General features: G+C 42.9%; 2 protein-coding genes across 2 annotated transcripts in view; one reads left to right on the forward strand and one right to left on the reverse strand.

Moving 5' to 3' along the window:
• Positions 1 to 21,896, forward strand: part of SGPL1 (sphingosine-1-phosphate lyase 1) — a 53,630-nt gene extending 31,734 nt beyond the window's left edge. The window contains exons 6-15 of the mRNA XM_090278150.1: positions 896 to 972; positions 2,321 to 2,449; positions 11,257 to 11,345; positions 12,592 to 12,697; positions 14,104 to 14,202; positions 14,843 to 14,992; positions 15,978 to 16,216; positions 17,577 to 17,723; positions 18,693 to 18,813; positions 19,339 to 21,896. Coding sequence (XP_090134276.1) covers positions 896 to 972; positions 2,321 to 2,449; positions 11,257 to 11,345; positions 12,592 to 12,697; positions 14,104 to 14,202; positions 14,843 to 14,992; positions 15,978 to 16,216; positions 17,577 to 17,723; positions 18,693 to 18,813; positions 19,339 to 19,479 — 1,298 coding nt within the window. The 3' untranslated portion in view covers positions 19,480 to 21,896. The remainder of the gene's footprint in view (positions 1 to 895; positions 973 to 2,320; positions 2,450 to 11,256; positions 11,346 to 12,591; positions 12,698 to 14,103; positions 14,203 to 14,842; positions 14,993 to 15,977; positions 16,217 to 17,576; positions 17,724 to 18,692; positions 18,814 to 19,338) is intronic.
• Positions 21,897 to 22,823: 927 nt separating this feature from the next.
• PCBD1 (pterin-4 alpha-carbinolamine dehydratase 1) lies at positions 22,824 to 25,712 on the reverse strand. Its single transcript, XM_090278152.1, has 3 exons — positions 25,581 to 25,712; positions 24,851 to 24,931; positions 22,824 to 23,380 (listed from the first exon to the last, which is right to left on the reverse strand). Exons 2-3 carry the CDS (start codon positions 24,917 to 24,919, stop codon positions 23,282 to 23,284), a joined length of 168 nt encoding a protein of 55 aa, XP_090134278.1. The 5' UTR covers positions 24,920 to 24,931; positions 25,581 to 25,712; the 3' UTR covers positions 22,824 to 23,281.
• Between the last annotated feature and the right edge of the window lie 402 nt (positions 25,713 to 26,114).

Genomic DNA, 26,114 nt, shown 5'->3' on the forward strand with positions numbered 1-26,114 from the left:
TCTTGTTGGAGCTGAAGATCTTTGCTTTGTAAGAGTCCATGGCTAGTCTTTAAATTAGTGTGTTTCTGTGATAGCTTTCTTGCTACTCACTTTCACTAGGGCAGAGCCATACTGTAGCAAAAGGACCTGAGACACCCACATTGACAGATTTGTTGGCACAACGTAGAGTTTATAATGTGGAACCTCAGACAGGAAGTGGAAAGTTGGACCTTATAGTCTGGTCAGGAACCTTTCTTGGGAGCTTTATCCCAGCGATGACTGCTCCCAGTCCTGAATGTTGCAGCGGATGTTGCTGGACGCAGGTGCCAAATTCTGTGTGGGTTTTCAGACTTGTCTGAAGGCGGGGCCCCTGAGACTGAGGTGTCTCACTGTGGCTCGTCTCGTCATGGATTGATTCAGTTCCCTGACTCCAACCCTGAGGTTGGAGATTGAAATTTTACTTTTGTGTTCCTCTTCCCTGCCACCTCTACTCAGAACAGTGCCGCTTCCTATGACTAGTTAGGAAGGGAGGGAAGAAAGAAGGAAGTGGTTGATGAAAAAGGTCAAGCTAAGCGTACAAAAAACAGAAAATGAATATATAGCTAGAGGAAAATTTTTCTGCTGTTACAGTTGGGGAATAGGGCAGTATTATTATTGGACTATATGTACCTAGGTGCTGTGGGTTTCTTTTCAGACTGTTGTTGATACTAATTGATGATCTTTATTTTGCTGTGGTAGCTCTGTTGGAATTTTTTCTTTCTTGATGTAATATAAGGACACCTTTGGATTTCCACTCAAAACTTTTTTTTTTCTTTTGTACTCAGAGGGGATTCTTTGCATTTCTTCTTTTTAGAACCTTACCTGTCTTCCCCAAAGTTTCTGCTTAGTGACCCAGTGGTCTTAACTTTCTCTGCAGACGTCTCGTGGCAAGAAGGGAGAGCCTCTGGGGCAGTGTACAACGGGGAGGAGAAGCTCACCGAGTTCCTGGTGAAGGTGAATGCCCAGTACTCGAAGGGACTGTGTGTGGTCTATGCCAGTTTATGTTACCTCATTTTTGTCTCTTTAAATTGGAATGTAAAAAATTACTTAAGGAAATTTTTTAAAAATAAAAATGTTTAGAAACTTTCTCTTCACCCAAACAGGTGAATATGTATAAGATTGTCAAAGACATCTTCAATCTGTAATAAAGTAAAATATTACTTATGTTTCCCAGCTTTACTGACACCCTGCATAGAAGGTGGGTTACCAGGGTAGTCCCAGCATTTGAGATTATTAATAATAAGACATATTTTGTTTGATAAGAAGAGACAGGGATAGAAACTTGGCCATGATTTCCTATACTTCCTGACTCTCAAATCAGGCGATCTGGGAATGAGCAGTGGTTTCACTCAATAATTCTCATTTTTTGTTGCCTTTAGCATCTCCCATTTCTAGTCAGATTTATTTTTGAAATCCCACTTTGCCACATAAAATTGGCATTGACTGATGGCTTCTAAGTCTATGTGTTTGATTATTATACTCATGAGACGACTTATACCTTCCTAAATGTTATAGGTTTTGAAGCTATATCTTGACATAATTCTCCAATCTTATTTCTGTGTTTAAAAATCCTTCAGTGGCTTCCTATCATGTACAAGATAAAATACAAGCTGCTTATAAGGCAGAAAATACAAGTCTTCAGGAGCCAGCTCCCACCTAGTTTTACTGCCACTCCTTTACTTTCCCACTTAAATGCTAACTGCTGCCTTTTCTTTTTACAGAGTACACCTTGCTGTTATGTTTTTTTCCTTTCTCTCCTTCCCTCCACCTGTTCTAAAGGATGAGTTCCTATTTATCTCTCAAGGTTCCACTTAACAGACACCTCCAGACCACTCAGTGTTCATTATTGCCTCTTTAAGGTCCCTTACCTTCATGCACACACATCTAGGATTACACTTGGACAATAGCTGCTTTGTGCCAGATACTTAAGTGCTTTGCAGGCGTTATGTTATTTGCATATCACTAGAGCGCTATCAGATCAGTACCTTAATTATCCCTTTTAACATATGAGAAGTTACACGGCTAGTAGTGACTGGCAAAGCTAAACCTTCAAACTGAGTCTGCTTAGTTAGTGTTTTAGTCTGCTTTTAACCACATTTATACTTCCTCTCCCACCACACTGTAAAGTGGTCTATTTGCATGTCTGTCTCCTCCACTGTATTTTGATCTTTAGGTGGGGGAACATATCTTACCGTTTTTCCACTTTCTAATGTTGTGCCTGACACCAAGAAACTTGTTTAGTGTGTGATTCTTTGCCCCGTACAGTGTAATTGTCTTCATATCTCCTTGCATTTCTTTGCAGGCCTATGGAGATTTTGCATGGAGTAATCCACTGCACCCAGATATCTTCCCAGGGCTCCGGAAGATAGAGGCCGAGATCGTGAGGATAGCTTGTTCTCTGTTCAATGGGGGCCCAGATTCCTGTGGGTGTGTAAGTATATGCAAGCGTCATACAGTAATCTTTTTTAGCTTAATATAGAAGAATTTATTTTAAAATTTTACTTTTTTCATTATGCAAGCTATGTGTGATTATTGTAGAAAGATCCAGCTTAACAGCAATTTAAAAATACTGCTTGTAGTTTTGTAATTCATAGAGTGTCAACATTTTGGCATATGGTCTTCTAGATATTTTTTCTCTTCAATTTTTTACTTTGAAAAACTGTAAACCTACATAAGTAACTAGAATAAAGAGCACCCTACAATCATGAAATAATATTTGCCCTATCTGCTCTCTGCTCCTTTCTTTTCCTTCCTTCATTTCTTTCATCCACCACCCCACCTGCCTTCCTACCCACTTATTTATATAATTTTGTTGAACCATCTTGCAGGTTTTTTGGATATACTTTCTCAGTTTACTTGAGCTGGGAGTTTACTTTCTCATTTTGCTATAAATCGAATCTCATTTAGTTGGTTTAGGAATAAAGGAAGAGGTATTATTTATATTTAAAGACATAATATGTTTCAACTATTTTTTTCAGTAGACGTTTGTTAGTTTTCCTAAACTGTGATTGATAAGCTTCTGTTTAGATTTGTCATTACAACTGATATTGTCTGCTCTAGAAAAAATGAAATCTGAGCTTATGCAGGGTAGAGAGTTAGACTTAACCCAGTGTGCTATAATGGTATCCTAGAGGTGCTAACGCTATCAGATACTTTTATAATCATTATAAAATCTGCAAATTTAATTTTTGAAGAACCCATCCAAAGACAGTAACATTTAATAGTTACATTTTTGTTTTTTTACCAATAAGCTGTGTTGTTTTACTATTGTGAGAAACGCTCACAATAAAAACCGGGACACAGGACTTGAGCAGCAAAGCGAGGCATTTATTCACGAGTCTGCAGAGCCGGGTGCACCCTCAGCCAGGTGAATGTGTGCCCAGAAAGAGGGAGCTGGCTGCTTTTATCCGTAACTCATCTAAAGCCCCCCTCCCTCTCCCTTTCCTTCCCCATTTCTCCATGCTGAATACTCCGGAGTTGCATTCTTAATGCGATTATATAAATGCCCCTTTTGTGATTTATAAATATGCTAATACTGTCAACTACTTCTCCCATTTTCCCTTTGTCTGGTGATGACTATCTTTCCCCCTTCAGGATGCCCCTTTTGTGACTTGTAAATGTGCTAATGCTGTCAACTTCCTTCTCAGAGATCCTCTAATTACATTTGACCTTGAGACCCTCTAATTACATTTGTCCTTTGTTAACTAATGATTTTCTGCTGGTTTGGGAGTCACTATTTCCTTGTTTCTTACACTATTATGTTGGCACCATGGTACGACATGTTCAAATATTCAGTAGCTAGCAAAACTGGTATTCCTGGCACTCATTTCCCCCCAGAATTCCATAACTGTTAAAAACTGAACCAATCATAATCTAGCAGCAGGTTCCCTTAAGGCACTTTGATGAATGGGGTGGCACAGAAGGGAGCTGACGACATACTTACAGTATGGAGGTATTCTCCTGTGCCAGCAGACAATGAGCTGTTAAGAGCCCAAAGGTTAAACAACCATAAAACAGTTTGGCCTTACCCAGTAAAGGTGAAAACAAGGTGCATGTCTTATGACCTTGAAATTCTGCAGCTTGGGATATAGCCTAGAAAAACTAGTGCATGTGTATATCAGGTTAGATGGATATTCATAGCAGCATTGTTCATGATGGCTAAAAACTGGAAACAATTCAAATGTCTGTCAAAGGTAGGGTGGATAAATTGTGGGATATACGTGTACATTAGTTATAATTTTACTCAAAATGATGTCCAAATTGCTCCATTTTTGGCCAATGGGAGTGTCCTAATTTTGGCTCCTGGGTCTTTTTGCATGACTCACGTAGTCTTTGAAAGCTTCCTTTCTTCTCCTCCTCCTCCTTCTTTGACAGAATATTTTTATTTGATGAAATATTCCATGTTCATCTTGTACATTTCTGTTCCAGACCCAGAGTCAGCCATTTGTCCAAGAAACCCTGGTTTATTTATAACTATGTAAAATATTTACATGCTTTCTAAGTCAAATCTATGGAATAAGACAGATTTTTTTAAAAATTAACCAGAAAAATCTGGAGAGACAAATAGATAGAAAGTACAAAAGAGTGGTTAAGTAACATGAAGGATAGAGTGAGAGGGGCTAAAGTCATTTAATTTGTGTTTAAAGCAGCCAGCAAAAAGCTACCTGTAAAGGTGTAAGTACCTATTAGAATGACTGATATTCCCAACAGCAACAGTGATTGGGGCAGTGGGGGGTAGATGAAAAGACTGGCTGTGAGCTGATCATTGTTGGAGCTGTGTGGTCAGTACAAGGGTTTTATGAGCTCCCTCTTCAGTTGTGTCTAATCTACACTTGTGTCTTCCATTGGGTTTTTAAATTTTGTTTACTGTATTTTTCATTCTTGAGAATTCTGTTTGGTCCTTTAAAAAAATATTTTCTTGGATGTTTTTTATTGTTCCTTGGTTTATAGTTCATTTAAATATATTGCACATAATTATTTTATATTCTGACAATTCCATTATCTTGAACCTTACCGTTCTGTTTCTGCTGGTTTCACTCATGTTTTGTATCCTTCTCGTGATTTTTTTTTTTAAACTGTAAACCACTCATTTTCCTGGGAACTTAACTTTGAGGCCTAGATTGAAGTTAAGGTCTTCCAGAAAAAGTTTGCAATTACTTCTGCCAGTTGCTGGGGAGTTGCTGGGAAGTGCTGCCACACTGGAACCAATTTTAGTCGGATTCCCAGCTTACAGTTTTGCACTACATGGGTAGTGTGAATTCACACTGCAAACTCATGTAAAAGCTAGCTTGTCACACATTCTTTAGAGATCCTTATTTTTCTTTACCCGTAAAGCATGGTGGAGAAAAGCAGTTTTTCTTGATGTCCTCTTTTGTACCCGTGGGATTTATTTCTTGTACCCCTCTTATTGTGGGCATAATTCTATTTTATTTTATTTTATTTTTCAGCCATCTCTCATTAGCCTCCTTACTTTGGGGAGGCCCTAAATTTATCTCCTGTTCACGAGTCAGAGTGAGAGTTTAAGGTCCCTAGGGGTTGGCAGCAACCCTCAGAGTAGCCAGCTTTGCTACTCACCTACCTTGAAGGGTTTTTTGATTTTGCTTTGTTTGCAATTTCAGTATATTTCTTTTATGTCAGTGGTAGATGTAAAGAAAAAAAAAGTAATGTTTTATCAGGCTTTTTTAGTTGTTTCAGGTAGGAGAGTTGCCCAGGATATATAATCTGAATTGCTGGGACTAGAAGTTCCATAGTTGTCCCCCCGGCCCCCTATGTGAGAGAACTTTGTGTACTTGAAAGCGTTTTTACCCTGAATCTTCTCTTCCCTATGCTTTCCCTAAGTTACTCAGCTGTTCATTAGAGAATATGATTCCCAAACAGATTGCCAACCATCCCCGTCATCCTTCTCTGAACGCTTTTGTCTCTGACTGGTCAGGGAGACACAGTTCTCCAAGTGTGGAGGGACATTGCTCTCTCCGTCTCTGTCTTATTTATCTGGGTTCACATAACCTATCTTAAACCTTTCCTGTAAGTCAGTCTTTTTGTTCTCAGCAGTGTTCATTCTGTTTCTTGCTTCTATGTATTTATTAGTTCTGTACTGATGCTGTTTGGTACTTTGGTTTTTTAAGGTTTTCTCTCATCTTGTTTCAGTGTCCAGCCTTTCAGCTCTTGTTTTCTTGAATTCATGTTCTTACGATATTGTCCTGTTGTGAGAAATAGTTATGAGGAATTTCCCTCTGTTACGTAGGTGGTTACCTTTGGAGTGGGGCTTTTATTTCGTAAGCTGTTTTTTTCTTTGTGTATGCTCGCATTGCTACCATACTGTTTCTTTCATCTTGGCTCTCAGACATTCTGTTTGTTCTGATGCATGGTGGGTGGTTTCCCGTCTGACAGTATTTGGTTGAGGCAGGGCTCAGCTGAAGCTTTGTTCCACCTGTATTAGAATATATCTAGGTCTCATCTTCTGAGAGTTTGTTAAAAGTTACCCACCAGCACTCACTCAGCCTAGTTGGAAGAGAATAATACCCTTTTGGCCTTTGATTATTTCTTTAACCCATTCTGTATTCCTGAAGTCTTCACTTTAAAGAATCAGTCCAGAGTTCCCACCACATTTTGCTTGTTTCTCCCTAGCTGCCATGTGCATTACTCACTGATCTGAATGTCAGGAGAGAAGATAAGGAAACGCCCTCCATTTGCTTCTTTGAAGATTTGGGGGTTGTTAATGTCAGGATTTTGCTGATTCACCCTGATAATTTTCAGGGCTTGGAAGAGGGATTAGCAACTGTGTTTTGCTCTCTGCTACAGATTGAAAATTTGTTTCTTTTTTTATTGCCAGTATTTGAAGTTTATTGCATGAGATTATCTCTGTTTCCTTGTTTTGTTATTGCATGTTTTCACTACATTTTTTTCTTTATTCTTATAAGTATTGGGAGGGAAAAAATCTGTGAAGTAGTTTTAGTCTTTCATCTTAACTCCAGGAGTCTGAGGCTAGGGCGTTTGTGTTTTGTGTTTGCGTAGGTACAATTCAGCCATGTCTCTCCCGTTACGATCTTTTTTAGTGGATAGTTCAGGGATCAGGAGAAAAATAGGGGCTAAGATACCCTGTCTCTTCTAACACTTAGACTTTTACGAATTAACTATCTCTGGGATTATTTTAGTTTCTCCTCAGTCTCTGGCTCTATCTGTATATCTCTGTCTCTTTTGATGAGCTGGCTACTCTTGGTAAAGAAAGTTCAAAGGTCAGAGGTGGAAACATGGAGACAAAACCTAAGGGCTGGGCTGTTTTTAGATTGTTCCTGTTACAGAACCCCTGGGCTGCTCCAATTGAAACCTAGCACCCACTGGCCGTTTAGTTAGGGGCCCGATTGCCCGCTGCCAGAATTATAACTCTCAATACTATAACAGAACCTCTGGGCTGTTCCGATTGAAACAGAACCCACAGGCCATTTAGTTAGGGGTCCAATTGCCCACTGCCGGAATTACAACTCTCAGTACTAGAGTTTAGTGAAAAGAAAAAGAACTGTTTATTTAACAGTTAAATAGATTTAGATTATTTGCAGATTTCTGCTGTTGAGTCTTATGTTCTTTAAAATACCCACAAACACATACTTCTGCCTCCCTCTACCAAACCAGGCCAGCCTTAGAAAAGTAAGAAACACCATTTCCCTACTTCCTAAGCACAGTTCAGCTTTACCAGTAGCTGGAGGTCCTTTCTGCACCGTTGTGCCCTCCAGCTTTTAATGCAGAACCGCCTGGATTCTCAGCCTCCTTGCAAACTGCTTGGATCTCGTCTGCTTCTCAAAACTGCATGACGAGAGCCTCTTAAAGCAGCCTGGAGAGCCCTCTCAAAACTGCATGGAGAAATCAGCTTCTTTAATCTGATTGGAGAACCTAGCTTCTCAAAACCGCATGGAGAAGGCCCCTTCACCAAGCCGAATGGAGGGAGCACGAGAGAAAGAGCAATCTGGAGAGCCCCCTACTCCAAACCACATGGAGGAAGAGCTCAAGAGTGAGAGAGAGAGAGAGAGAGAGAGAGAGAGAGAATGTCTGTAGCTGCTTATATATCCCTGACTGCGTCCTCTGACGCAGTGGGTGTTGCAACCAGTTCTGACCATTCACAGGACCCTACGCAGGCTCCGCAGGCTCCTTCCGTACCATCCCACAGTTCAAGACCCCTCCCATCTTCTTGGGCCTTGGAAGTATCGAAGCCATTTTGCATAACAAAGACACTAGCAACTAGCCCCAGGCATGCAAAGGCATCTTAAAAACTGCTTCCTTTTCCCCATCCCCTAGCCTCAAACTCTGGAGTTTGTTTTTGGACACCCCTGTTTCTGTAACAATACCAGAGTTTAGTGAAAAGAAAAAGAATTGTTTATTTAATAGTTATATAGGTTTAGACTATTTGCGGATTTCTGCCGTTAAGTCTTATGTTCCTTAAAGCAAACCCACAAACACATATTTCTGCCTCCCTCTACCAAACCAGGCTAGTTTTAGAAGTTAGAAATACTGTTTCCCTACTTCCTAGACGCAGTTCAGCTTTACCAGTAGCTGCCAATCATTCAATTCTGATTGGGAAGGCCTTTCTGCGTTGTGAGGCTCGCCAGCTTTTAAATCCAGAACCTCGTGGATTCTCAACCTACTTGTAAACTGCATGGAGTTCTCCCTTCTCAAAACCACATGGTCAGTCCCCTCCTCAAAACTGCATGGTCAGTCCCAGTTAAAATGTCTGCCGCTTATTTTTAAATCCCTGACTGCATCCTGTGACGCAGTCAGCATGGTCCCCAGTTCTGACCATTCATCGAACCTCATGCAGGCTCTGTGCCTTTTCCATACCATCCAATGGTGGTCCAAGACCCTTCCCATCTTCCTGAGGCCTTGGGAGCATCAAAGCCATTTGCTAACAAAGACACTAGACACTAGCCCCAGGCATGTGAAGGCGTCCTGAAAGCTGCTTCCTTTTCCCCACCGCCCAGCCACAAGCTCAGGATTTTTGGACACCCCCTTCTGTAACATTCCCATTTAAGGGGGGATTAAACTCCTCTTGTTCTTTGATCTTCAGCCTTCACTTTTATATTCCTTGCATTAACTTCATTTGCCTCAGAATGGATAAGAGCAACCTTCATATACCAAGAGAAATTAGGTTGCCCAGGAAAACAGTCTTGGCTTATATGAGGGCCATTAGGACCAAACATAATCTAAAATATATTTTTCCAAATAGGTCATGTTCTGCTCTTGTTTTCTGAGATATATATCACATGTTAGAGTAAGTTTTTATAAATATTAAAAGAAGTTGAGCCCTGGCTGGTGTGGCTCAGTGGATTGAGTGCTGACCTGTGAACCCAAAGGTCTCTGGTTCAATTCCCAGTCCTGGGTTGAGGGTGTGCAAGAGGCAACCAATCAGTGTATCCTTGGCACAGTGATGTTTTTCTCCCTCTCTTTCTCCCTCCCCCCACCCCCCCAAAATAAATAAATAAAAATCTTTTTAAAAACTTAACTAACTTAACAAGTAGTCATTGAGGCCTCTACCTTATTACTTCATAACTAAATTTTCATTTTTCTTTGGGTGCAGGTTCAGTAGGGAAATGGAAAACTAGCAGCATATTTAAACACAGAATATGGGGATCAGAAATAAGAATTAGAAGTGGAAATGAGTTATCCCTGCTTTTACAGTCAAAAATTGTTTGGTTAACAAATAATCTTGATTTGATTAATTATTGAACTAAAAATAGGATATGTGAAGTGAATAAACTAGGGGTTTGGAAATATTTTTGCTTAGGTCATTACTTGGCCGTGGTAAGAGATGGACTTCCTGGAGACTGACTTTGCTGGTCCTTTCCCGACTTTCTTCACTGCTGGTTTGACTTCTCATGTGATGTCCTGAGGTTTTATGCTAGACCATAGAACATGCTGCTGATTTGCAGAGCTGACCTCAACTGTAAGCAGTTTAGTTTTCTCTAGCATTGAAGTGCAGAGACCTACAAACCAGTGTCCTGTGCCCAAGGTCAATGCATTACTCTGTGAATCACAGTCACATGTTCCATGTAGATTTCTTAAATCACAAAATGACTAACTTTTATCAGCCAGTCTTACATATAACTCCTAACTACCGGGATTTTGTATCCAATGCTATTTTTGTCCTGTATGTGGATATTATTTTAGGAAATTACAGTAATCACCCTCTCCCATTCTGTCTCACATTTAAGCTACACTAAATACGAAAATGTAGAAAGGTTTACTTCTTATTAACATATGCTAATCGGTGACATTGGGCAAATCACTTTTAGTCTCAGCAGCTCTGTTCTCTCACCTTTATAATGAAAAAGCTATGTAAGATTGTATAAATCTTCAGAAATGGTAACTTAAGAAAATACCCACCTAGCTCAGTGCTATGGTTTTTTTTTTTTTCTGTTTGAAAATTATTATTCTTATATGTTATCAGAAGATAGCCAAGTCAGCAAGACATGTCTGTATTTCATGGTTTACTGAGAATCACATAGGGCTCTAAGAAGTGTTAATCAAGGATCTGTTAGGTGTCTGCTAATAGGCTTGGTACTAGGAATGATCAGAGTGATCCCCACCTTTACAAGTTTGTAGTCCACCAAGGACAATAGGATGAATGGCATAAATCCTTTGGTTTCAACTTTGGTAAAGAAATTTGCTTGTATCAGAGTTGCTAACCTACCTTCAGGAAAACATTTTATTTCATTTGAAAACTTTAGGATTTCTGTTTTGATTTCAGGTAAGATAAATTAAGTAGAGCTTTCTGCTTTTCTCTTTCAAACTTGTCAAAAACCACAAGTTCACTTCGGAATGCTTAAATATCTTTTCTTGGTCTTCTGATGTATTGCATAGGTTACTAGAATGGTAACATTCTTCAGTTGGCATCAAAAATTTAAATCAAAGTCAATAATCTTGATGCTTTTGAATGGTGTAAAATGCCCTATCCTATCTGCAATTGGAGGAATTAATGTGGAAATGGATTGTGCATAGATCTGGACAGATGTGCATTTGTCCAGATAGTGAGGAGCTTCTGCTCATTCTTATTTAGTAGTTTTTACTCTTCTCCCAGTCAAGCTTGGGTTTAGCCAACAAAGCCAAATTTTCCTTCTGGAAGACATAGCAGTGTTTGCTCTGTGGCATGCAGGACCTTGTCTCTGTGCATCAGACAAGGTCAGGGTAGGAAGTGCATGCTGAACCTGTCCCTAACTTCCCTCCGCAGATGGCACTTCTTCTTTTTTACAGGTGACCTCAGGGGGAACAGAAAGCATACTGATGGCCTGCAAAGCTTATCGGGACCTGGCCTTCGAGAATGGGATCAAAATTCCAGAAATGTATGTGTGTGTGGTTGTGTTATCTCCCTACCCCCGCCTAGAGACTTGTCTGTTTGAAATGCTGCTGTGGGAAACACCGTGACAGTTTGTTCCTTGCTGCTTCTATTGCTCTGGGAATTCTCGTCCTCTTTCCTCCTGTCCTGTGTCCTTGACCCTTATCCCTTCAGTCACCAGAATCCCCCACCCCTAGTTTACACATGATCTACTCATATACTGCAAGCAAGAACGAGATCCTTTTTCTACAAGTGACAGAGTGACAGGACTACAGCTTTGAATTCTTGATATTTATTATAAGTTATCTGGAGCCTAAGGAAAGCCCTCTTTTAGTTCAGTGAAAGTTAAATATAACAGGCTGCCTTGGTGGGGTTCTCCCTAAGAAAAATTCAACCTGAGGGTAGTTTTCTGTGATGAAAAATATTTTAATCTTTTTGAGATTTAGCCATCTTGCTACCCATGGACATAATTTTGATATTTGGTTGCATTTTTTTCTCTATATCCTCTCCTTGTACTGCTTATTTGCACTACATTTTTGGGTTAACGTTTTCCCCACAAGTGTCAGTGACTAATGGTTTTGTTGCACATGATCTCATGCTAAGATTCATACTTAGCCGAAGAAAATCAATCAGGCTACCATCTTTCTTCAAACATACATCTACCTTGCTTGGTAGTTACTCAGTAGTAGAGATTTTTCTCCCATAAAGGGAACAGGTTAATTGTAAGAATGGAGCAATTAAGGGCAGTCTGAAAGCAAATACTTAATTCTGGCTCAGTTTCCTTTTTCAATACTATCTGAAATGCTTCCAGGTGTGAGGTGCAAATGGGGATTTTAGCTGGATCACGGTCTTTCAAAGGTGGAGGGGCCCTCTGCTCTGCTGCTTGACTGCTGCTTGAACATCCCTGCCAAGCAGTCCTACGTTTCCCACTCAAAGGCTCCTCTTTACGTTAATCCGGTCCAAATTCCCTGTTCTCTTACCTGTCAGCCCTAATTTTGCTTTGGATCCTTTGATGTGGGATTACTTCCAAATTCTTCCTGTTGCCAGAAGGATTTCCTAAATAGTAGGGAGAAAGTTCCCTAGACTATCATTTGACCTCATTTTGTGCTTAAAAAGTAAATATAAACACTTTAAAATTTTTGAGGAAAAATAATCAGAAGTTTACTCCGGGTGGTTTAAATTAGCTAACTGTGCTCTCTCTTGAACCTCATCTTGGTCTGAATTTCATTATTCTTGCCTCCCCCGGCATTTAGTGTGGCCCCCCAGAGCGCGCATGCTGCATTTGACAAAGCAGCCCATTATTTTGGGATGAAGATTGTGCGGGTTCCACTGAACAAAATGATGGAGGTGGATGTTCGGGTGAGTAGTTCTGAAGGGCCACTGTCTGCCTGGGGCTGTGGAAAGGTGGCAGTGGACCTGATTGCCTGGTTTTCTCCAGTGTCACGCGCCAGTGGGCTCAGAATGCCTTCCGGTATAGCAGCCTGAGCTGCAAAAACTGCCACTGGCAGTGGGATTGATGGCAGCTTCAGTCTGATCTCACAGATTCATGAATTCTAATAGGAAGAAGGCTCTTGTCTCTAACTTTAAAGACCTGGGTTTTGCTTCAGCACCCTCCCTTTCTCGTCTCAGTTTGTAAAGTAAACATGGACTAACTTGCCCAAGACTCTCACTGTGGTTTTGATTGGCATGAATTAGTACCATTGCCATTATAACAATAATGATTTTTTTCATAAGTAAACTATTCTAATTTATTAGCACTAGCATTATCCCCTCTCATCTTCATTTAGGCGTTAATGGGCAATTAATTGATGAATTAAAAATTGTATATATTTAAGGTTACAACTTAATGTTTTGATATAAGTATACATTGAGAAATAATCAACACAATCAAACTTTTAGCATATACAACACGTCAAATAGTTAACATTTTCTTTTTTTTTTTTTTTATGGTTAGAACCTGTAAGACTACCCTCTAGATCTCTTAAGCAAATTTTAAGTACACAATGCAGTATTCACAAACTTGTTAAGTACTCACATGGTAATATACTATATCTCTAAAACTTACCTTGTGTAACTGAAGCTTGGTAATCCGTGACCAACCTCCCGCTGTTCCCTCACCCGCCCACCCCTGGCAGCCACTGTTCTACTCTCTGCTTCTACAAGTTCAGCTTTTAGAGTCCACATATAAGTGAGATCATGCAAATTTGGCTCTCTGTCCCTGGCTTATTTAAGTTAAGCATAATGTCCTCAGGTTCATTCATGTGGTCACAAATGGCAGAATTTGTTTCTTTTTAAGGCTGAATAATATTCTTTTCACAATTAATTTTATGCCTTGCATTTGTATAGAACTTTCCAGTTATCAGAGTGCTACTGAAATTGGATTTGAGCCTTAATGCCAGCCCAGGGACGTCGTAGAGGCTATAAGTAGCATTGCAGTTGACAGATGAGGAGACAGATTGGGTGAAGTGGCTTACACCAGGTTTCACTCACTGCTAGTAGGCAGCTCTTTTGCCTCTTAGCCCAATATTCTTTTTACCCTCACAGTGATTTTGCTGTTTTTATATTGTGCACTCAGACTGTTTTTCCCAAATGGACCCATCAGGCCTTGTTTTTTGTGGGCAGTGGTCTTCTCCTAGGTTGGAGAGGTGAAGGAGGGGGCACTAGTGGAATGGAAACTGTTAAGAGCCTTGAATTAATCTTGGCAGTGGAATAGGAGAGCAACTGCGATATGGATGCTCATCTTCCTTTCAACGTTAAACTCCTAGGCAATGAGAAGAGCCATCTCCAGGAACACCGCCATGCTCGTCTGCTCTACCCCGCAGTTTCCTCACGGTGTAATAGATCCTGTCCCTGAAGTGGCCAAGGTGTGTGAGAAAAGTGGTCTCCAAGGCAGTGAAATTGACATTTAAAAATAGAATCCCATGATAATGGTACTTGGCAAACAGAAGCAACTTTGAGTTTAGATTCTAGCACCATAGTGGTGAATAGCTCTCATCAGCTCTGTGGTAAGCCCTATGGCTCTGTCTGGAGCCTTTGAAAGTTAATAGCTTCTGCTATGGGGGAGGGAAAATGGAAGGAAGAAGGCTTTGTTTAAACCGGATATTCGGGAAGTAGGACTAGCATTTCATTCAGATCAGGAAATAACCTGCTTTTAGGAGCATGCCTACTAGAGGGCGGTATTCAGTGTGCTCCTCCGTTACACGCCCTCCCTCCTTCCGCACCTGGCAGTCACTAAGGCGGGACCTTTGTCCCCACCAGAGTACTACTCATTTCCTGAGTGATTTTGCAATGAGTTTGAGGCCCTGCATATTTAAATATAAAATAAATACCACATTTCAGATGAATTATTTTGAAGGCTAAGCACATTTGAGGGGTGAGCTTTTTTATTAGGAATGTCACAAACGGCCTTGTGGGTATAGCCCATGTTTCCACCCATGTCTTGCAACGTTTTTGTAATAGAGCTGTGAGTGAAATGTTCTCATGGTCTTTGCTTTTCGGAACTAGCTGGCTGTCAAATACAAAATACCTCTTCATGTAGACGCTTGTCTGGGGGGCTTCCTCATCGTCTTCATGGAGAAAGCGGGATACCCCCTGGAGCAACCATTTGATTTCCGGGTGAAAGGTGTGACGAGCATTTCCGCTGATACCCATAAGGTGAGCTGGGGAAGGGACCAAGTGTTAATCAGAGTAGACAGTTGATTATCTTGACTATTGTCAACAAGATGAATTGGTTGAAGCACTAGCTTTTCCCCCAAATGTAGAATTCAGTTTGGTTCCTTGCTTTTACCTGGGCAGCTGTTCAGGTCTCAGGGTGTTGTGATGGAGGTGACAGGCAGTAGAGCAAAGGAACCTGTTATCTTTGTGTCTTAGGGCTGAGAGCATTTCTGCAACTGGGACATGCTAATGTAGTGGCTCTTATACTAAAGAATCCCTGAACCATCGGGAGTATTTGGGTGGAGGTGAGGCTGACTTTGGGGTTCCTGAGTGGAGGTGTGTAAGTGCTACAGATCCCAGGCCGCTGGGCTCCTGCACGTGCGTGGCAGGAGCATGTTGATGGAAGAGTCCTTTGGAAAAAAGGATGCATTTAACGTGCTCAGGAATGTTTGGCTTCTTGTGTTTGAAATGTCCATGCCTGCCACCTCTTGTGACCTGAGACAAAATCTTGAATCTTGGTCACTTTATTTTAAAGCTGGATTAAGTACCTTCTAGATTCTGAGCACCATGATGTTTTTAAAAAGAAAGGATGAGCAGGGAGTCAGATCGTGAGTTTTGTTGCTCCGAGTGACTTGGATTCCATCCTTTCCTGGCTTCCAGTGGTAATTTATTGTTGCTTTCATCCTGACATACTGCCCTGCAAGAATGTTTTAAATAAGGAAAACACTTGCTGGCGAGAGGGGAAGTAAGCTGATTAGCAGGACAGGATACTGTTCCTTTTGGGCCTCAGATTTCTCATCCCTAAAATAGAGAATTTCAGCTCCATCCCTTCAGTCCCCCCTCTCCCTCCTAATATTCTAAGTCTGAATTTTTAATGTGAGTGAGAAACACCATAGAGAATGTGAGAGAAATTTGCATGATCAGTGTTCCAGGACAGGGCTGCCAAACAGAACTGTATTCATGTGTCTGCTTCTTTGCCCCTCAGTATGGCTACGCCCCCAAAGGCTCTTCAGTGGTGTTATACAGTGAGAAGAAGTACAGGAGCTATCAGTTCTTCGTTGATCCAGATTGGCAGGGTGGCATCTACGCTTCCCCAACCATCGCGGGCTCACGGCCTGGTGGCATTAGTGCAGCCTGCTGGGCCACCTTGATGCACTTCGGTGAGAGCGGCTATGTTGAAGCTACCAAACAGATCATCAAAACTGCTCGCTTCCTCAAGTCAGAGTATGTGTGGAAGATTGGGATTCTGCCTTGTCTCTTGCTTTGTCTGCTAGTGGGCTCAAGGCATCTGCCTGGCCAAGCACCTGTAGCCCCAGCCCATTTGCTGTCTCCTGAGAGACCAAGGGTTCAGGGCAGCAGCTTAGGAGTGTGGTGCTGGCCTGGGAGGATAAGCTCCCTTGTTCTGCTGTGACTTGGAGTGTCAGATGAAGGCTCTACCTATAGGCCATCCTGTTTCCAAGGATGTTTTAACAACTGGCACCTTTGACCTAGTGCTAAGGGACAGTGTAAAGGTTAAGGCAAGACAGTGGTTCTGAAATTTGAGCATGCATCCTAATCACCTGGAGGGCTTGTTAAAATTCAAATTGCTTGGCCCTGCTCCTAGAATTCTGATTCAGGAGATCTGGAATGGGGGTCTGAGAATTTGTATTTCTAGGACATTCCCAGTAGATACCAACATTGCTGGTCTAGGAATCACACTTGGAGAATCACTAGAATGAGAAAAAAGAATTGGAGAAGGAATAGGGAGGGGGAAATGATGGAATTTGGGGTTAAGCTTAGACTAGAACTAGGCTGTGTGTATTGTCTAGCATGTCCATTCCCATATTACCTGCCTGTCTCTCCATGTGTCACTGGGGTCGGGAGGCTTTTTCAGAATCTTAAGGGTGAATGAATGCAACTAGCAGGCATGTCTCATTTGGCAAAGGCTTACATATGATGCTGATAAACGCCCTGTTGAGAACTGCTGTACTAGTTCATGCTTTAGGGATCACATTTATGACTTTAAAATTGGGGGATAGAGGGATTATATTTCCAGATTTTTTATCTTTTTAAAAAGGTTTTATTTATTTATTTTTAGAGCGAGGGGAAGGGGGAAAGAGGATGCGAAACGTAAATGTGCGAGAGATACATTGATTGGTTGTCTATCGCACGCCCCCAACTGGGGACCTAGCCTGCAACTCAGGCATGTGCCCTGACTGGAACTCGAACCAGCGACCTTTTGGTTTGCAGGCCGGCACTCAATCCACTGAGACACACCAGCCAGGGCTAGTCCCAGAATTTTTAAAAAGTATATCTTGAATGCCTCAGATGCCCCTGGAGGTAATATCGTAATTTGGGAGTTGGGTAAATGGGTTAGAAGCCAGTGATTCTGATTCATGGGATCTAGATGAGGTTTGGGCCTTTGAATATTTGTAATGTTTAGGAATCACTGATGTCAACCTAGATACCTAATTTTACAAGATGAGAAAACTAAAGCCCAAAAGGTTAGATTATATTATAAGGGAGATGTTGGATAAAGAAATGATTACCAGAGCACTAGATGTGGCTGAATTTTCTTTTTGTTCCTTTTCTTGTTTGTTTTAAGACTGGAAAATATCAAAGGCATCTTTGTTTTTGGGGATCCTCAAGTGTCAGTCATTGCTCTGGGCTCCCGTGATTTTGACATCTATCGACTATTTAACTTGATGACTGCTAAGGGTTGGAACTTGAACCAGCTGCAGTTTCCGTCCAGGTAAACGTGAAGAACTCTCTTTCCCTTCCTTTGCTCCGTGACTGTTGAATAGCTTGGGTAGCAAGATGACCTGAGGTACAGGTATTGGCCACCGTAGTATCTAGGATTTCTGTTTTGCTACCTGGAGTTACTCAATATCAAAACAATACCATTATCTTTAAACTCTGGTCAAATTAGGTGGCAGCCTCTTGAGATTAGGAGTCAGTCATAAGAACCCCCCGTCTCCCCTCACACACACACTCACACACCTTTCTAGGCTCTATACTCTTGGATCTGTCTGGTAAGGTCATCAGATTGCTCATATTAACTGACTTGTCAGAACCTTCCAGAGAGCTTCTAATCATTCAGGTCTGCTATTATCTTCTTTAATATGCTATTCTAACCTAATCTTCCATGATGCCTTTAGTTTAGCTCTGATAACCCACTACCATTGGACCAGCCTCCGTGATGCCTTTAAATAAATACTCCACCTCAGCAGACCCCGGGATGCTTTCACATGTAGCTCCACAGCCAGTCCTGTTTGGACACTGTGTTTCCCTCTTCACAGCCCCTCTGCACCAGTCCCTTCCGGTACAGTTAGAGCTACTGCTTTGCCCTGACATCCTTCAAGACCCTAGCCTATGGCCCTGACCCAATGAGGGTTGATCATCTAAGATAAAGGCATCCCATTGGTGGTTCCATAGATGAAGGGTTAGTGGTGGACAGTTTTTGAGGGGACGGGTGGGACAGAACAGCCAGCTGCATTCATTCCATCAGGATGCTTGAAGCCGTCACGCCAGCCCATGCTTGACAACCCATGTATGAGAGAGCCCCAGTTCCAAGGGCTGGGAGCAACGTGGGGGACTACACTTGTCACAGATAACGTAAAGGAGCAGCCAGTAAATTCCTGCATTTGGGGGTGCTTTATTTTAGAACTTCCTTTGATTTTTTTCGAGGATCATCTCTCTTTGTCTCTTTCTTCTCCCATAGTATTCATTTCTGCATCACGTTAGTACACACCCGGAAGCGAGTGGCCACACAGTTCCTAAAGGATATCCGAGAATCTGTCACTCAAATTATGAAGAATCCTAAAGCAAAGACCACAGGAATGGTAGGAGCACTTGGGGTTTTTTCTTCTCTGTAGAAGTTGAGGTGTTGGGGGAAAGGTGATTGAGAGAATCTAATGACCTCAAGTCTATTCCTGCCTCTGCCCCTTATCCACAACCCTGTTTCCTTATGAATTGTAGCTGATGATCTCTGCCTCATCCATTCCCAGGTTTTTTAATCTCAGATGAGATGTACTATATATAACGCACCTTGTGAAGTGAAAATCCTACATGAAAAACCACATGGTGCTAGTGTTCATTTGAAAAGAAAAATTAGACACAGGAAAAGCAATTTACCAATTTCCTCTGGAATTCTCTACAGAGAATCCCATGGGATAGGTCCTTTGGGCAGAAAGGCAGACTGGCAAGTACCGGGGAAGGTTTTACTGTGCCAGCTACCTTTCTGATAGACTGGAGGCTGGCCTGGGAACAGAGACGGAGGGAGGGCACACCGAAGGCAGGTCAGGGGAGGAGGTCATAGTGTGCCTGGGCCCCTCGCCACTGATAACAACTTCCGACTGGATTTGTAGGGTGCGATCTACGGCATGGCCCAGACTGCTGTCGACAGAAACCAGGTTGCAGAATTGTCCTCGGTCTTCTTGGACAGCCTGTTCAGCACAGACACTGTAACTCAGGACAACCAGATGAATGGTTCTCCGAAGCCCCGCTGAGCCCGGAGGGTTGTGGAACGGGCCACACAAAGGTTCAACATCTGGTCTTGCTCCATAGAGCACAACGAAATGGACCACGGGACAGCTCGGTCCTCAGGATTCATGTTCTGCCTTTTGTCGTCCTTTTGTGGTTTTTAATGTGAAGACCCTAAAGGATCCCATTACATAATTATTTTGCCATTGTCCTAAATGTTACACTAGGAATTGTCTTAACCGTTTCCTTCTCTAACCTCTAGCTTTCAGCCTCACTTAATCATTGTGTGGTGGCTCTGACCTGTCCTGGTTCCTTAGGGAAGCTGGGATACAGTTTATGAGACAGAAAAAGGGTTTCTTCGTTATCGCAGGCAGATTGGCTGGTCAGATAGGAAGCATTTGTGCAACAGAAGTTTCCCTAGGTGGGTAGGTGCACTCTGGCAGGAGGCTTTTTCAGCCGTGCTCTTTGGGTAGGTTAGCTGTCTCTCTCAGAGCCGCTTGTACGGCAGCTGCTTTATTATTATAGGATGCAGATTGGCCAGGCTGTTGTTAATATGCAGGATCAGAATGGTCAGTCTACCGAGGCAGGGTGTAGAGTGGTACATTATCCTCTTCTGGGGTGCAGTCTCCATTTGATACTTGGTTTCCACCATCTTTGGGGATTCTTATTTGAAATTATGCTCCCATTGGTATGTTCTTAAACTAGGGAGGGATATGTCATTCCCAGAGAATCTAGGACCTTCTGGCCTTACTGCTGCCTCTGCTTTGGCAGTTCTCAGAGCACACCTGAACCCTCTCCTGGGCTAGAAGTGATCAGAAACCAGACCCTCTTCTGTACTTATTCTGAGTATCAGGGTAGGATGAACGCCCAGATTCAAATCTATGTCACCCAGATGGGCGTTGGTCCTCCCCTCTCCCACTGCTTTAAGCCATCATGTATGAGAGCATGTTTGCTAGAAGGAACAGCTCAGAGCACTTCACAAGTTGCCTTGATTTACCCTAGGTGGTGCAAGGAGGCCGTGAGAGAGCTCCAAGGCAAGGAAAAGTTTGTCTCTATTAGTGTGTTCTCCAGCCTCTTTTCCCTTTACTCAGCTCCTAAAGGTACTATGGCAGTTCAGCCTCAGGTACGGGACACTTCTCAGCCCTGGCTAGGATGAGGTAAACATTTTGGAAGAGGAAGACATGGTGGTGTCAGTTGTAGCCTAGGATCTGAGATTTTTTTCTCAAGACTAGTTGCTCAGGGTGGTGCAGGGACAGGACCAAACCCTGTGCCCACTTCCTACCTTCTCCCCTGCACGGGTCCTGGATCTGGGCTGAGCCACTGTCCTACCCTAAAGACGACATACTGTAAGTGTGCCTTTTTCCTCGGCAGGGAGCAGCGGTGGGCTATTCCTCTCCCAGACCCTGGGGGCGGGGGATCAGTCTTGGAGGTTTTTATTTGGGTAGCGGAGTACTTAGGATAAGTCAGGAGACACTCCTGTATTCCATTACCCTTCTCAGGGACTCCTGAATATTCAGCTTCTTCAGGCTGCTATCTTCTCGCCTCTCTTACTGGGTGTGCTGGCCGGAGAGCCAAGATGACCATTTTCCCCACGCTCCCTACCACGTTTGTCTGCAATGTTCTTTAGCACTGTACATCCTACACAAAACTGTGACTGGCCATGTCATTGCAGGCTGCTGTGTGAGTGTGTGTGTGTTTCCATGTTTCCTCCATTGTGGGTTCCAGGAGTGTTTGGTGTATGTGTGTGTTCAAGGGAGAGGCTGAGGTCCTTCGGGCATGAAAGTTAAGTTCCCTCCAGTTACCAAACTGGCAGGCACCTCCTGAGAGCTGTGCACGGATTGTCTCTTGGTTTCCAGTGCATTCCTTATGTTGGAGGAAGTCCAAGGACCCAGAACCAGCCAGCAGGCACCACTGTGGTTTGTCAGCTGCTAAAATGGAGAAGCATGTGCCCTGCAGAGGGTTCTGTCACTTCCAGTATCTCCCCAGGACCTGCCCCTGTGCTATGACAACTTTGTTGCGGGGGCGGGGGGAGGGGGGGAGCAGGGATGGTGGAGCTGTTTTTCAAAGGGACCTACTGTAGCCACTTTAATTTATGTTTACGAGCCTTAGTTTGACTAAACATTTGCGGGCTTTCCATTCTGTTTATCTGCATGTAGTAATGCCTAGACTGGCAGAGGTGGGCAGAATGTCTTAATATCATGCAGATGTCGCACTGGCCTCTGCAAAAACTGTACTGTCTTGTTTCTGCATTAGAAGTCAGTAGTCATGTGAACATACTGTCATGTCACTTTTAATATTACTGGTTTTATACTTGGAAAATGGTACTTGCCTTCTTAAATCTTTTCTGTCTTTAACCTTCCTCTTCCCATCTCAATGCTCCCTTTGTAATTGCAGCAATAATCTCTTAAAAAGCAATTAAGTAATTAAATGTCCCGAATCTTAATTGTTGTGGATGGTTGCATTCATTTGTTTCTTTAGGCACACGTGTCCTCCCAGATGGGATGTTGGCAGCTCTCGAACCAGCTGCTGGTGAGATATCGCCCCCTGGTGGTGAAGCGGTTGTGTGCGTGACCACTGGTAATGGGGCAAATAGACAGGGGTGGTGAGCAGCACTCCCGCCCAGTTCCCAGCGCTTTCATGGCTCCACCAGGAGTGATGGCCATCCCTGTTTTAAGGAGCCTGGAGATCAGGTCTTTAGTTCCCCTTATAGAGTAAAAAGTAGGCAAATCTTGAGTCTTTGGCTGAGTTTCTAAGAAAGTACAACAGCTACCAGTATTAGAAATCTCAGCTGATGTTGTAGACCAAGAAGATAACATGGCACCAGGTGGCCTTTCTAGTTGTAGGTCTCACCACATGTGTAATGCAGGTGCCCTCCATGCCTTGATCTCTTGTTCATGATGCTCTGTCAGCCATCTCTGCCTCAAGAATCTGATTCATAAAGGACCCGTGGACAGGGACAATAGGGTGGGGACTGAGTAGGAGAGGGGGAAGGTGGGCAGGGCAGGGGAGAGCAAGGGGGCAAAAATTGGGACAGTTGTAATTGAACAACAGTAAAATTTTTAAAAATGAAAAAAGAAATTTGGATTCAGGTCTTTGAGACACTCAAATGAAGCTCCAGATTCACCCTTGTTAATCATTTCCTGTCCTCTGAGTTCATTTCTTATCATTGCATCTAGTGTTAACTTAATTCATCCTGCCTAGGAGTAGTTAAGCATTTTCCTGTCTAATTCCCCTAGATGGTAATGAACTACTTGAAGGCAGGGTGGTCTGGTCCCTTTCCCCCAAGTGCCTTGTACAGAGTAAGTGCTTTGAATGCCTGTTGACTCCAGTTTGGACTGACCTGTGGGAAAGAATATTCTAGAGCCTGAGACCAAGTGAAACAAGTTTTATTTAAGGCATAAAAGCACATGGGTTTTTATCACATAGGAGGGGGTTGGCATTAGGATTCTGGTTTCTAAGATAAGATTTTTTTCTATTTTAGACACAGATTTTATCACAGCTTCTTGGGAAATGGATTAAAAAGGGAGCAAGATACAGCTGGGAAAGAAAATCATTATGCTTGTGAGAAGTTGTAAAGCATAGGAAGACCTTATTCAAATTAGTTAATATTTAGTGGTGCCCCAAGGATGAAGAGCACAGTGTGGGAAATCGGTGTAAGGTCTGGTGGTGGCAGTGATGCTGCATTGCTTTCCACAGCAAGGACTCATCCCTAGATGGAGAGAGCAGGGTGGACGTGGAGACTGACTACAGCAACATTTTGGGGCTCCCCTGTTCCCCCTCTGGATTTCCAGTTCAGTCACCCTTTCCCCTAAAGAGGAAACGCAGGGTCTAGGTCATGGACACCGCTACTTGTTCGATGAAGCTGGCCAGGTTTATGTCCCGTTCTGACAGGCCTGCACACTCGTGGGTGCTCAGGGTGATGTGAACCTGAAACAAACCAGAGAATGGGACCAGTTGGTTCCCCTGACTTCACCTGAGAGCAGGAGAGTCACCAGCTGTGGGCTCAGCCACACTAAGGACTCCAGATACAGGCACACCTCATTTTACTGCCTTTCATGCACCTGCGCCTTTTACCAAGTGTGACCCTCCACCAACAAGGTTACAACTCACCAAGATGATAGCATTTTTTTAGCAATAAAGTATTTTTTAATTAAGGTATGTACATTGTTTTTTTTTTAAAACATAATGCCATTGCACATTTAATGGACTACAATGCAGTGTAAATATAAGTTTTATGTGCACGCTTTATTGTGGTGGCCTGGAACGGAACCCACAGTGTCTCCAAGGTATGCCTGTCACTGCAGTTTCTCCTGGGGCCTGCCTTCCTGACTCAACATGTTTTTATAACAACAGTGCAAAACTGTCTTCTACTATACCTCCAAAAACAGTGGTAAATTCAGCTGTAGGTTAAAAATGAAATATCCAAATATGAAGAGCTACCTAAAAACCAAAGATGAGACCAAAAAGCAACTCCTAAATGCTATCCACTTACAGGTGGTGTCTTCTAGCCTCAATGTTTTTAGAGAGTCCAACAGAGCTCTTGGCACACGGCGGGCATTTAATGACTTTCAATTCATTCAGCAGAAAAATCTGATCTGTTTACTGTGTGTGGCTATTCTTGGTTCAATTTTTTTTTTGGTTTTTCAATTACAGTTGTCCCCTTTTCCCCCAATTTCTCTCCCCCACCCAACCCACCCCCTCTCCCGCAATCATATCCCTCCCCGTTGTCCATGTCCATGAGTCTTTCATATAGGCTCTTTAATTAAACCCTTCCCTTACTTATCCCCCTTCTCTCCCTCTCCTCTCCCCCCTATTGACTGCTATTCTGCTCTTTGTTCTATTTAGTTCCTTTGTTTGTGTTGTTCTTTAGTTTCCTGTATTAGGTGATATCATATGGTATTTTTCTTTCTTTGCCTGGCTTATTTCACTAAGCATAATTCTCTCTAGTTCCATCCATGTTGTCGCAAATGGCAGGAGTTCCTTCTTTCTTTCTGCTACATAGTATTCCATTGTGTAAATGTCTTGGTTCAATTTTATTACTTCATTCTTCCATACCTACAGAAAGATTTAAGCCATGTAGAGCTAACAACAATGAATATGTCTGATTCCCACAGCCTTTCCTTCCTTGGGTTTTGCCTTCTCGATGTCTACTTGACATCTACTTGAACCACAAATTATCTCACAGTGTTTTAATTTGCATTTCCTTAATGTGCAGTGAGACAATGTTTCCCAGGGATGTTTATGTTGATTCTAGGAAGAGATGAATGGAGCAGGGGGAGCGGACAGTCATCCTGTGGTGAGGAGGGTCCATAGGGAAGTCCAGGAAGGGGTCTTCAGAACGAGGTGGAGTTCTCAGGACTTGAACGGGGCCAAGCAAAACAGCCACACATCACTCACCTTGTTGTACACGTTGAACCATTCAGGATGGTGGTCCAGTTTCTCAGCCTGCAGGGCTACTCTGGTCATGAAGCCAAAAGCCTATTTAGTAAAGTGAGACCACGGTTAGTGTTTTGAGAGACACTGCCAGGAACCTTTTAGGGCCAGTGTGAGGTATTGATGCAGGAGGATGGAGAAGCTTTCTACAAGGACACCCCGCCAGCTTAATCATTCCCGCAGCATCTCGCCACTGGTTGGGGCTGGAGTTCAAGGTGGTCTTTCAGCAGTGGGAAGACAGTGTTGTCCTCAGACCCCAGCAAGGCAGAAACACCAGAGGGATTTAGTCTTGGCCAATCTTTTGTCTCTAAAATTAGTCTTCATCTGTACATGAGTCTACGAGCATGGTGGAGGGCAGGGGGAGGTGGGGAGAGCTTGTTGCCATTTGGAGGGTGGGCCTAGAAAGTGCCACTTATGGCAGGTTTAGAAACTTCCAAATAAATTCTTTTACTGGTGAAAAAAAAAAAAAGTTTCCTACTTGACCTATCTCCTGTAAGGATTGTTTCTCAAAATTCCAGGCATGTGGAACCTAAGCCCCACGTCTGGACTGTCCAGCCCCCAAGGGTGATGCTTGCCGAGTAAGCTGCATTAGTGCAGCGTTTGACAGTCTTGACTAACAGGACTTGAAGGACGCGAACAAGTGTGACCCATCAGACCCAGTCTCAGAAAACTTTGTCCCGCCCTGATACCATACCCTGTTGAAGTCTTTGAAATGGAACTGCTTGAAGATGGCATCTCGGCCTTCCAGCTCATTCCATCCCACAGCCCTCAGGTTTGGCAGCAGCTGGTCCCTCTCCTCAGCACTTAGCCTGTGTGCTTTGCCAGCCTAGGAGAGGGAAAAAACAAGAGGCCCAAGGGCAATTCTTTGTACAGGACAAAAAAAGAGGGCCCCAGGCCTGTGGGGGAATTCAGCCAGGCTCCAATGGCTGCTCTGGACACACGTCACACAGTGAAAGGGCAGCTGGTGTAAAGCAACAGAATGGGACGGGCTGACCTGGTGACACCCTGCCCTGGAGGTGGGGCCCCGGCTCACAACCTGATAGGTTCTGAGATTTCACATTCCACTCAAAAGGACAAGAAATCCTGAGGTGTCATGCCAATCACCTGCAACTAAAATGTTACCACCCAAAAACAATCAGGTCTCTTACATTAATGAGGGAGTAAAAGAGCTCAGATACATAGCTCAGATATGTATGCATTACGATACAATCTTTCAGAAAAAGAGCCC

The sequence above is a fragment of the Furipterus horrens genome, unplaced genomic scaffold (assembly GCF_987537825.1).
Source record: "Furipterus horrens unplaced genomic scaffold, mFurHor1.1.pri manual_scaffold_5, whole genome shotgun sequence".
NCBI lineage: Eukaryota > Metazoa > Chordata > Mammalia > Chiroptera > Furipteridae > Furipterus > Furipterus horrens.